Source organism: Neltuma alba, unplaced genomic scaffold, assembly GCF_004799145.2.
Source record: "Neltuma alba isolate B1F8T4 unplaced genomic scaffold, ASM479914v2 tig00004553_pilon, whole genome shotgun sequence".
Lineage (NCBI taxonomy): Eukaryota > Viridiplantae > Streptophyta > Magnoliopsida > Fabales > Fabaceae > Neltuma > Neltuma alba.
This window is the reverse complement of record NW_021633761.1, coordinates 29,384-42,312: the sequence shown is the minus strand read 5'-3', so window position 1 is coordinate 42,312 and position 12,929 is coordinate 29,384. Positions and strand designations below refer to the sequence as shown.

Genomic DNA, 12,929 nt, shown 5'->3' with positions numbered 1-12,929 from the left:
TTGGGCCTTAGTGGGATCTGGGTGAAGTTCAAAATTTAGACCTTCATGTGCCAAAAGAAAATTGCTCGAAATCTTATAAATGTTGCATTTCAAAAATGTATAATTATGAATAGCCCATTTTAAATTGTTTGATCATATTTATAAGTTATCAGGAAAAAAGATATAAGATGCAAACTTCAATGCGGATCAAATGTTCACATCGTTCGCCTAACTTCTCTTAACACAAAGGAAAAGAATTGAATATTATATCATATACACTTAGCACAGTTTTATCTAATTAAATCATAACGAATAGATTGTAAAAATTTAATAATATTAATTACAAGAATTTTTATATAATAAATTTTACATATAAATCTTGATTTGACCTTATTTAAACTTTCGAAAGCATACAAAACATAATTGCATGCACTGGCGTGAGAGTGACCAGAGTCCCGTGCAAGAGCTCACTGATATACAATACAAGCAGTTACAAAGAAATGGCTCTCCATTATATTTGAGATCCATGGAACTAAGCTTTATAATCAATATCTTCATTGATTTATCGTCACACATACGCATTCTCAACAATGACAATTTCGGTAAGATCTAAAATTTTCTCAACCGTTAACCAGATGGAGGCAAAATAGAATTGGAACTTCCAATCTCACTTTTTGTACAAAGTCGATTGCAATGCATATGGATCCTAAGCTAGTAGGTTATCTGGAAGATTTACAAAATCTTTTTGTCACTTTAATACTATAAATAAGAGGAGGCAGGAGCAACGCCAACGGGCAGCATCAACCAAGTTTCAGCTGATACCATAAAAATCAGCAATTCCAGCCGTAATTGATAAAAACTAAGGTATAGACAATCAAGATACAAGTGGCTGTAAAAGATGACGCAGAGAGGGTATTGATAGACATGTTTATCAGTCCTGTGAAGAGATTTGCCTGCAAATGAATAATTATGATTAATTAAAAAGGAAAACTAGAGAGAAAGAAATGTAAATTTATCTAAGGGAAACGTTGTTCACCAGAAGAAATGTGGGCAGTAAGTTCCGATTAAATGCTTCTTCAAGTATTGAAATTTTACGTCCAGGAACAAGATCGCCCAGCATCAGAATTGAAAAAATCTGAAAACAAATAAAAAGTAATATTCTGATCAGGGATTCAAATACTGAATCCGTAATCTGATGCCCAAATGGTAGTCACATTTTTTACAGTAGATTCACCAATGCTCTACTAGGAAAATAAGAATTATGAAACTATTGAAATACATGCTGCTGCAATTGGTATGACACATTACTTTAAGGACCCAGTTCCATCAAAATAGGCTGATAAATGCTAATTAATACCAATAAAGATAGATTAAGAGAAGAACCCTAATATGTTGGCAGCCTTGAAACAAGCTAGAGTGAACAGTCCCCATCAAACTACCAAAACACGAGATTCATAAATAAAAGGAAGTAAGGATAACCTGTAGGTTGTTAGCGAATACCATAACAACATATGGAAGGTTGCACTGCACAGAATGGTAAAAATTAGATTTCATCACCGATTCCAAAAGGCATAAGTGAACTTTAGTCCCTTAGGTTGGAGGTGTTTCCATTCCGTCCCTTTAATTTTTTTAGCCTCAATCGCATCTTACATGGCATATATGTGTAAAAGTCAGTAGCTAGTCTCTGATGATCACATTACATTCATGCCCAACGCTTCATAAGGATTTCATAATTCAAACAAAAATTACTGGCACAATTATCAATCAACTTTTGAGACTTATCTTGCTCTCAACTCAGCTGCCAACTACCTTTACACTCCCAATCTGTACAATCCCTTGCACCCCACCAATCCCTTATTCTTCTATTTCTTCTACAACTCAGAAGAAACAAAATACCAACAGACTCCAAGGCAAACATCAAAAGGGAAGTGTAAAATTTGGAATTACCCTATCCTAGTAGTATTATTAAAGCTATGAATTATTAAGTTAATCTCTAATTAAAGAACAAAGGTTTAAAGGCTATTAAATTTAGTATTTACAATGATATTGATATTAGCAATACTTCGTGTTTTATTATTCCTATTATTAAGGAAACCCATTCATTTAATTTGTATTGCAACATACATTAAAAGAAGAAACTTCCATGCTTTGGCCAAGGCAAGGCACAAGTTATTTGATATGTGTGTCTGTGCATGTGATAAAGTCCCACGTGTCCCATAAACCCCATCAAACCTAATCACACGCAACGAAAGAGAGAGAGGACTGAGGGGAAAAGTGGGGAGTTGGCAGTTTGAACTTGTATTTGGAGACTCTCCTCAGTCTATTGAAGTTGTAGCATTTTGAGATTATAGCATTATTATCTTCACCAGAATTTTCTTTCTTTCTTTCTTTCTTTTTTTTTTAAATTTCCCAAGCCCAGATCTCATCAATGTGTTTCCACAACGAAGAAATAGAAAAGGCCAGAGTTATGCTTATGGACAGCAAGATTAACCTTCATTGCATGTGTAGGGAAGTTAATAATAGGTGTGCAAATGAGCATGCGAGGGTTGCACATAAAACCAATGATTTTGTGTTGTTTGATTAAACACCAACCTGTTGTCTCCATACTGTTTGAGGCATTTATATCTGTTCTTGCTGTATTTTGATGTGTTTAACATTTGTAATCAAAACAACAACAGCAATAAGTAATAAAAGAAGTAAGTAGCCAAAACCAAGTTTTACATGTACTATATGTCTTCTTCAATTCTCCTAACATGGCCAAAGAAAGTGGAAGAGAGAGTAGAGGAAATTGATTTAAAAATTATAAGGATTAATGGATGGTGGCAGAACCACAAGGGCTTTATCATAACATTAATTCATTTCCAAATGCTAGCTAGGTTTGATTCTTGGTGGATCTCTTGCTTAGCTGAATTTAGGAGAGGAAAAGGGAAGAAGAGCCCTAGGAACTAAGGTTTTTACCGTGCTCTTCAATGGACATGTAACTGTATGATGTGACCATGCAAATGCCAGGTAGGAGGATTCTGCCAATGGCTCTGATGGAGTAATCTCTTAGAAAAAAACACTGAAACATTTTAGCAAATTATAGGGCTTGACTTAATTGTTTAAAAAAGGGACGAAACTGAAAGCCACCACAAATTTAAGGACTAAAGTACACCTTCGCCCATTTAAATTAATGCCCGATTAGTTAAAATATCTTCAAATGGTAAGATGTCCTACCATTCTCCGTGAGACTCTTTCAACATATCTGTCTAGCAGCACGGTTAATAACCTGACACGGGCATGTAACAGAAGGAGAAGAATGCAATTGTAACAGTGAACTTCATTGAAAAGAGTCAATCAGGTACTGGATAAAGGATTACCAGAATAATAGACAGAGAATCCATACTCTTATTCTAACCCATCTGCTGCTTTTAAACGCAGAGGAGGATCTTCCAAAGAAAAGATAATTTGCCAAATGAACACCAATGAGGTACATACCCCAGTATCCTGGTGACAGAATAACATAATTTGACTAAAAATTATATACATGAAGCAAAATGATTGAAAGTACTTTATCACCAAATCTCATACCCAACACCAACATTAAAACATGAAGGGTATAATTCTCACCAAATAAGCTAAATAGCCCCTCCTTATTTTGGCTGATAATATCAGTTCCTCTTTCATCAGAAAGCAGATAATTATTTAACCCACGTAACAAGCAGAGCTGGTACCCTTAAAAACAGAAAATAAACTTAAAAAATAATCACGTTACAAAAGATAAGATCTGGAAAGAAGCCTGAAATAATCATTTACCTATTAAGACAAGAGAACCAAGAATTCCAGAATATTGTGCGGGAATATTAACCACGGAAGTAAGGATTGAAATCCCAGCAAGTGTGAAGAAAAAATTCCAATGCACACCATATTCACTCACATGTAGCTGTATGAAAATGAAATTTAAGTATACATTTCCATAAGAATGCCTTGAACTAATAATTTGACCAGAAGAGCTCAAACGTCTAGCGGAAAGGCCATAGCAGCAAATCATTGTCCAGAACAACCATGAGAGCTACTGCACTTGTTCTTCCTCTCATTTTATATTATTTTACTACTCATTTTGGACAGAGAATGTCTACAACAGTAAACACCAAAAGACTATCATCTCTTTATCATATTGAAAGCTAATTAGCTCACTAAGATCCGTGGGACAGAAATTGCATACCATGCGACAATTTATGAGGAAACCCAGGAAAATAATGCTACCTGATAATTGATACCCGTTGTTGTAACGATACGAATAAATCCTAAGATAATCAGTGGAATAGTGGACAGCACTGCAGTCTTCCAGCCACTGAAGCATGGGAAAATTGATGTAATCAGATGAATGCAAAATGCAGTATAGTACTACACCACAGACAACATATATTCAGATCTAAGCTCCTCAAACAAGTAACTACACGACATTTGGGAGGCGCCAAAAGAAAAATTTCCCTGTGATGTCCTATCAAATTTTAAAGGAGAACTTTCAACACATCCCAATAGTATCCTTCTAAAGATAGGAAATACAAGGCTTTCAATATGTTTGAGGAATTCTTTTTTAGAATGCAAAGACAATCAAGTGATTTTGCAATGGCACCACACCATGGAAAGTCGGAAACTGCTTGGCCTTAAATTTCCACTGCCTACTCAATTCCTTCTTTAATGTCAACTTCTACAATTATAATGAGTTTAGGACACAGAAGTTTGGTCTCAAGTTCCATTGGAATAGTATGGGTAACCAATCCAATATCTTGTTTCTCCAACAACTTAATTGTGCCAATAACATAGGGGTTCCCCGTTTTATATTTTATTGACGCCAAATCAAGATTACAATAAGGAGATTAAAAATTTTTGCACAAGGTGATGAAGCCAGGGGAGGAAGGAGAAAAACCATAACCAAAATCCTGTCAGCAAGGGCATGTTAGACACATGGCCTCTTTGCCCATAGTATAAGACTGGCATCTAAGCTCTCTAACTGATTTGGCTGGAACAACTAACATTTCATAAAAGCTGAGAGAAAATCACTGCCATATCAATATATATATATATATGTATGTATGCATATTATTGCATCATAGTGGGCTTATATACACAAAAAATTTACGAGTTCACTTTGCAAGTTAATGCAATTAGGTCTTAAAGATCATTCATAGAGACAAGTCTGATTACTCACGTTGATATGATATTTCTAGCTTGCCGAGAAACAAATGAGTTTACCACCACAAATGATCCAACTCCAAGATCCATCTGGCATGCACAATTATTCTCAAATTCAATAATATAATGATATTATCAGACATGCTACTACTTGGCATCTGACTCAGTAAAACAGAAAAAAATGGACGCACCAAGCAGCAAATACAGGGCAGCCACATGATAAAGAGATACCAAACCAACACATAAGTTAGTTAATATTTTATGTCCCATTATTATCTTTCCTTGAGCCAAAAAATCCTTCCAAAATTGAACAACCTATGCAAATATATAACTGAAGAAACTCTTTCAATAGATAAGAATCAATTGAAAGATGAGTAGAAGTGTGGAGGTTGTTGGGGGATGTCCCTCTTTTTCAAACTGTAGTACAAGATTGGTTCATGTACCATAAAATTACAATAAATAGCTCACTTGTCTAGTTATAAACATAAAAAGCGAAGTTACAAATTTCTTAAAAATCTCACCAAACTAGTTCCATACGTTTCAGTCTTCGCAAATCTTCTGGGAAATATTCTGAAGTCAACAGCCAAAATACACGCACATGTTATAATCATCTGCAAAGGTTAAATTTCATCACAATGGAAAAAAGAAAAATTGGTAAAATGGAATGACAGAGTTCAATGGGAACTTTACATACCACAATAAACCTGTATGATGAAATGTATGCACGGAGAGACCTGGAATCCCCCTCAAAAGAAAGAGAAGAACCACCATATTTGCACCTAAGAACACAAAGTGAATCATCATGTGCTTCAGAATCAAACTCATGCGAAATTTTAAGAATCAAAGATTGATTGATGGCATAAATCTCTTCCTTCAAAAGGTTAGGAAAATAAATTCACATGACTACCTTTTGGCAGCAACAGAAATTAAGGTGAAGAGTACAATCACAAATGACCCAATATAGGTCCGATCTGCCAGTACCTGTAATGCATGTTTAGAAACCAAAGTAAAAATAAAAAATAAAAAAAAGGAAACAAAGCAAAAAATGATTTAAAAATTGAGTAATTTTTCTCGAAAAAAAAAACGCAGACATATTAGAATCTTGCTATTTTCAACCAGATCCCCGAACAGAGGGAGGGAGGGAGAAAGAGCAAAAGAATGAGACGAGCAAGAAATTACAAGCACCCTCTCAAAAATGAAGTATTTTATTCATTAAAACGGACCGTTTATAAACCAAAATCTCCTTAAGCGACTGGAATTTTTAACATCCACAGCCTTGGTATCAATTAGAGTTTGAACAAGCATCCTTGAAGCAGGCATTTTGTACTTCTGGAAAAATACTTGATATGAACACTTACAGTGCCAAACGCGGAAACAGGAAGAATAATGACAAGATAATCCAAACACAAGGTAGTTAAGTATGTTTTCAGATTTCTAGACTCAGCAACTGCATCATCTGTTTTCTTCAGCGAGCCACCTATGGTGGAGAAGAAATTAAAAAAATAAATAAATGAAACAACATATCTTATCTGCGCCATGTATGATGCTATGCACCAAGCGGACCTTAATGGAACAAACAAGAGAAACGTGGACCAATTACTAGCATGTAATATGCTTTTATGCCATTGGGAAGGGAAAAACTAAAATCTGGAGTATCAATGAACTAACATGGCAAGCTAGAAGCAAATGCAAAAACAGAAAATCCAAAATCTGGAGATTTGTAAATGTCAAATTCATCGAATCTAGATTTAAAAAAAAAAAAAAAAACCAACATGAAAAAAAAAGTCTCAGGACTGACCGGCAATGGAATTGGAGATGGTTGAGTGACGAAAAACGGCCAACAACTGAAAGCACAATGAGAACTGTATCATATCTTAGTTAATATAAAGATTAGTACTATTCAATCCAGCCCGAGGAGACTCACAGGAATTGTCATTGTGAGAACCGCTATTTCCAGCATAGAGGATCCGGTCAAATTGGTCACGAACCTGTATAATTAACAGGAAAATTAAAACAAAAGACGGCATCAAATGTGATAAACTCTGAATTATAGTAAAGAAACTACAGGGACAACGAGAGTTACTTTTCTTTCTCAAGCTTATAAGAATCCATGGGAAACAGCTGAAAAGCCTCGCCCAGGTGAGGCGACGAGACAAGTGTAATACCCAGCTTTGGCCGAACTAAAATAGCAGAACACAAATTGCTTTCAACCCCACCAGGTCGGAATGTAGCGTCTGGAGAATTGAGACCCAGTAGGGCGCGCTCTTCTCCATATGGGCCGTTAGCTTATAAACCCTGTTCCCTCTTGTCGATCTCCTGTCGTGATGGCCAAGGGCAATTATATATTTTGGGAAAAAGTTATAAATTATTACCCATTACCTTATAAATAATAATATAATAATTAATTTATAAATTCTTATATACGAGTATTTTGTAAACCTTGAAAAATTGTAAATTGTATATATAAAGATTTGAAAATAATATTAATTAATATTTAGATTATCAAAAAAATATTTTTAACTACTTACTAACACATGATAAGAAATAACATTAGTCCTTTGACATTTATTTATAAATTTTAAAAACTTAATTAGTAACTATATTGGTCTCCATGGACTAATGGTCAAAATAAGGTATACTCAACAAAGGGCAACATCATATTTTTTCCCTCAAAACTTTAGACTAACATTGAACTATGAAAAGAATGTATAATGTTTTAATGATATTATCTAATTTATGGAGGATGTAAATTAGACTAAAAAAATGATAAAAACAAAGAAGCTAAAAATGACTGAATATCAATAAAAATTTATTGTCATTTACAAATTTAACGTTGTCAACATCAAATAAAATGCTATTACCAAACTTGATTTGAGATTTAATAATTTTCAACTTCTTTTTTTGTCATTTTTCTTTAAAAAAACACCTCAGTTTCAAAGGGAATGAGTATTTATATACCACCTCCGATCCTTAATATAAAATCTCATTTGACTTTTATTTTGGTCCTAAATATAAAACTCCAATCCATTTTGTCTCTCATATTTATGTATTTTTTCTAAAGTAATCCTTCCAATAATAGTAGTTCTAACCAAGACACTTAATTAGCAAGAATATTTTAGAAAAAATAACACCTATTTATTACAAATAACTAAATTAATTTATTTTTTTAATATACTCAAATTAGTCAATTAATTTTTATATTTAGTATCAAATATATTTAGAACGGAAGATAGTATTTAAATGGATTTATTTTGGGTCGAAAGTCGAAACATAATATCGGATAAACAGGCCATGCCCTTCATAGACTGTTTCTCAGGCTTACTTTTCATAAAATTATGCAGGGGCTCTCACTCTTTTTAAACATAGTCAAGCGCAAGAAAGACAAGGGCTAATGCGTTTGATAAGAAGAGAGAAGAACCATAACAGGCACAGAATCTGATGCAGATACGGTGATGCGGCTATGGATCAAATTTAGAAACGGAACATATATTAGTGAATTGAAACAATGTTCTCGTAGGATGAAAAGTTCATCTGATAGGTTAAAGTGATACACAAAAAAGGTGAGAATGGAAATCATAAAATAACTCATCCCTTCCCCCCTGTGCTTTCTTCGCAAAGAGAAGACCAGAGATACATGATCATCATATGATAAGATCACAGCCTAAGGAAACTACATATCCAGTTTATAGGTGATACACGTCGTGGCCATAAATCCTTATCAGCCGTTTCCTCCGATAGCAAAAATGGGACTCCTGAATTCATTCCAAGTCATCAATCCAATCACCATATATCCTACTGATTTTATCCGGACCCTTCCACTTCTGATGAGCTCTCTGACCTGGCCGCTGAATCACAATGGAAGATCTCTGTGAAGGAACTCCAATATGATAGACATCAGGATGAGCCACAGGAGTGACTGCTGAAACCACATTATCAGCAGGCGTTTTCGAAGGCACCCCACCCTGCTTCGTGTCAGGAGCAGTAGCAGATCCAGGGTCCCTATTTTCTCCCTCCATAGGACCCCCTCCATATCGGTGCAACTCTGAGGTGGAAATATACAATGAAAACTCAGACCGTGAAACGGCTGGTTAAACACAGTTCTGGCAGTAACAGTTAAAGCCCACAAGGTACTTGAGTATTTGCTTATGTTAATGTCAAAGAAAAATGTCTTTAAATATTACCCACAAGGACAAGTACTGATAGATTAGCTGAGACTACAACAGCACTGGACTCATTCCTTGGTGCAGATAGCATTCAGACAGAACAATAAGTAGCATGCACACTGACTACATCATTAGCATTTAATTGACGATGACAAACATATGTCTCAGATAACTTTCATGATGAGTGTAGAGTAACATTAACGGCAATAGCATTACATCGAATAAGACTTTTATCCTCCAGCTCTTGCTTAACACTATATCACAAATACACAGCTCCATTTAAGGGTAAAGGATGTAATCCCAATACAAGGTAATCTTCTCTTCTTTTTATTGTTTTAGCCTAGAAAGCACAGAACCATGAATGCACATCAGTCGTTTCCAACTTCAGCCACAAAATCCGCAGCTCAGTCTCATTCTCTCAGAAAGAGAAACAGTGACGTACCAAAATCAACTGGGCAAATTTTTCTAATTACATATACTCTTGCCATTTTAGATGCAATCTTCTTTTTCAGGCTGATAATTGCACCAGTTTTCATTGATTTGAAATGAGCAGGCAACCAAATAATGACTAAGCTAAATAGTTAATCATTCCTATAATCATCCTCCCCCAGTTCTCTCTCTATTCTCCTCCTTTATTTTTCCTTTCCAATCCACAGGTTTTGGGGTAGACAGCTTTTTTCCTTTTTAATTAAAAGGGCAAGCACTAACAACCTGAGTTACAAGGGGGATCAAACCCGCGACCTTCAACTTACAGGAGAGTATCAATGCCACTAAGCTATAAGACCTTTGGCAGTAGACAACTATTTCAATCACATCCTTTTTATAACTATCTCGATCACATCTTTTTGCACCTTATATGTTAAGTACATAGTTTTTTCTGAGAATTTGATTTTCCTCCATATGATGTTGCTCAGTTAAAAATAATATGCATCTTAAGATGACATTGTTTAATCCTGAGAGGACTCGGTGACTTTAAGTATTCAGCTATTTTTCAGCTGGGTCCAACTTCATTCTTCAACAAATATTATTAGAATGCCCATCTTCCGGCAAGCTTCTTTAAATTTGGCCTCTACTGTAATACCATAAGTTGCCTAAAAGTGCACCAGTGTAAGCATGACTCACGGTCTCATGCCATCTTAAAAGCATCTCTAAAAGCCCTGAGGATTTAAGCTATTCTCTTTCTGAACATAGCCCAACTTCTATTTTTCAAGTTTTCAAATGCTGCTTCCTTATATCAGACAAAGCAAGCTAAGATATTAAAGCACACAAAGCGTAGGAAGCAAAAGGTGAGAATCATCGTTATATTAACACACCACATAATTTATAGGAAGGCAAAGCATTGCTCATAATTCATGAGCTAAGCCTCACTTCAAATTCTATGCAACACACAGGACCCACCGTCTAGTGGTGTAGAAAGAAAATGGGAAACTGAAGAACAATATCGGAATTCCTGAATATTATCACAGGCTCAACGACAAAGCTGCAGCCCATGAGACAGATATATGCCTTTTTATAGGTGATTTAAACAGCTCTAATTTAACTAGGATAAGAAATCCAAAATTAAGACTCAAGCGAACATAACTACCACTAATGGTCCAACTACGAATGAGATAACCCATGACTCAAAAAACAGAGTTCTAAACTTCTACGCAATGCATAAAGTCCAGTGGCCAAGGAAAAAAAAGGTTACAAATAAATTCCCAATTACAGGTACATCATAAATGAACACAATTATCATGAATTTATTCTCCCCATGCTTCCCTTTTTTTTTTCTTTTGGGTGGGACAGCAGCTCTCGAACTCATACCTTGCAGCTTATACGCGTGGCAATAAACCACAAAAGGCCAGGGTAGCTAGCTTCTCATGCTTCCTTTGACAAAGTCTTGGCTAAGTGCATAAGAGTTTGGAAGAAATGAAAAAGAAATTTCCCTAGCTCAGTCAATAATTCTGCTGTAACTGTATTTCAGTTGTTTGTTAGACCTTTCACTAGGCAATGAATAAGAACCCTTTTTTCTGATTATACGAATGTGTCCCTCATTTTCTAAATAAAACATTGTAAGGGATAAATAAGCCAGTTCAAAGTAAACTTGACTGGTATGCTTAATGAAAGTCATGCTTATCATATGATAATAGCTCTCAGTAGTTGGTATCCGCCACCACAGACATGTTTTTGCATTGTGGTGCCAAAGGGAATTTTGTTTTATACGAAATTATAGCCGTAGTGACAATCGGAAATGAAAATTTTATGTGTAGTAATCCAAAAGCAACCTAATGTCAATACGCGGAACTATTATCTCGGTCACAGAATGTGTATCCAACTAAAGTGACGGTCACAAACTAATTTTAATTCCAGCAGAATGCTATGTCCAATACACATCCCCTTAATTATGATCAAGCATCATTATCCCAAGTCGTCACCAGACTAAAAGATGAAGCTAATTCCTTTTTAAAAAAAAAAAAAAAAAATCTATTTCAGGTCTTTAAGTTCTAAGAAAATCTTGCTTAAGAGTAAGTTTGACGATTTGGCTGATTTGAAAAGATTACAGCATAAAAGTTCATCTTTCTTCAATTAAAGCATAAGCTCTTCAACATCTCAAGGTTAGCGAATCATACCTGCAGCACCATGAGCAAAATGACATTTATTTCCAAATGGGCAATACCCAGTCATCTCCCACTTATTGCAAATCCGTGTTTTCCAATTTGATGGCTTGGAACTAGAGCCACTCCCAGCACCACCATACCCACCGGGGCCTAAACTTATAGCCACACTCTCACGATTCCTAGATTGCTCGTCATGAAGAAATGTACAATTATCTCCATATGGGCATCCTTCTTCCGTGTAAAACTTCTTGCAATGGCGACCTTTATACGCTCTCTGCATCTCCCCAGCAAACCCGGACGACCCAATGGACGGAATTTGAAACTCCTCCCTCGGTTCCGACATTATGGATTTTTCCTCCTCATGAGCAGCCACAATTTCTTGCCAATTCGGAGGTGGCCGTCGAAGCTCTTCAACACTGTGGGCGAAATTGCAGTTCGTGATGTAAGGACATGTACCGGCCCGGAATTTGCAACACAGTTTTGTCTTGAAGAACATTTTCCCTATAGCTTTGGACCGATTCGATGAAGACACATCCTGAGAATTCCTGGATTTCTTATTGGGGGGTTCGCTCCCAGATCGTGATTGGGACTGCCTTTGATCGTAATTCGAGTCCGAGGGAGTGTCAGAATCCCCGTTGTTCCAGAATCGATAATCGTCTTCCGTTGCCCAAACGGCCTGGTCACTGGACCAGTTTTCATTTCCACCGCCAGTGATTATTTGAACGACGTTTCCATCTCGACCATAATCCATTACAAGAATAATGGAGATACAAAAGTGTACAATTTTAAGTTAGAGTAACAGAAAGAAAAACCCTAAGCAAGTAGTCCGGTGCTACCTTGTTTAACTAAAACATCAAACACATCTCTGAGACCAAACAAGAACGAAAACAACAGCCCCACCGGACCAGACATAGATAAAAAGCAAAATGGATAAGTTAGGAGGAAAAAGAAAATAGAGGACACCAAAATGACTCAACGAGGAGGTAAGTAGCTAGATCTGCGGCATCTG

The 12,929-nt window shown here is 35.9% G+C and overlaps 2 protein-coding genes across 2 annotated transcripts; both read right to left on the bottom strand.

Annotated features, from left to right (window-relative positions):
* Positions 1-790: 790 nt before the first annotated feature.
* Positions 791-7,432, bottom strand: LOC114745165 (uncharacterized protein At4g17910-like). The gene is given in 17 exon segments (XM_028933317.1): positions 791-835; positions 837-932; positions 1,016-1,114; positions 1,459-1,503; positions 3,196-3,247; positions 3,339-3,465; positions 3,589-3,693; positions 3,775-3,901; positions 4,225-4,312; positions 5,174-5,247; positions 5,679-5,768; positions 5,852-5,936; positions 6,065-6,138; positions 6,516-6,634; positions 6,956-7,001; positions 7,082-7,145; positions 7,241-7,432. Coding segments are annotated over 17 exon segments (1,365 nt in total). The 5' UTR covers positions 7,270-7,432.
* Positions 7,433-8,620: 1,188 nt separating this feature from the next.
* Positions 8,621-12,929, bottom strand: LOC114745167 (zinc finger CCCH domain-containing protein 12). Its single transcript, XM_028933319.1, has 2 exons — positions 11,933-12,929; positions 8,621-9,199 (listed from the first exon to the last, which is right to left on the bottom strand). Exons 1-2 carry the CDS (start codon positions 12,669-12,671, stop codon positions 8,916-8,918), a joined length of 1,023 nt encoding a protein of 340 aa, XP_028789152.1. The 5' UTR covers positions 12,672-12,929; the 3' UTR covers positions 8,621-8,915.

Bases quoted from the DNA above. Each gene is read 5' to 3' on its own strand.
- LOC114745167 (XM_028933319.1), bottom strand. From the start codon at position 12,671: ATGGATTATGGTCGAGATGGAAACGTCGTTCAAATAATCACTGGCGGT. The intron at 9,200-11,932 runs GTATGATTCGCT...TTTCCACCTCAG, and splicing joins TTTTGCTCATGGTGCTGCAG to AGTTGCACCGATATGGAGGG.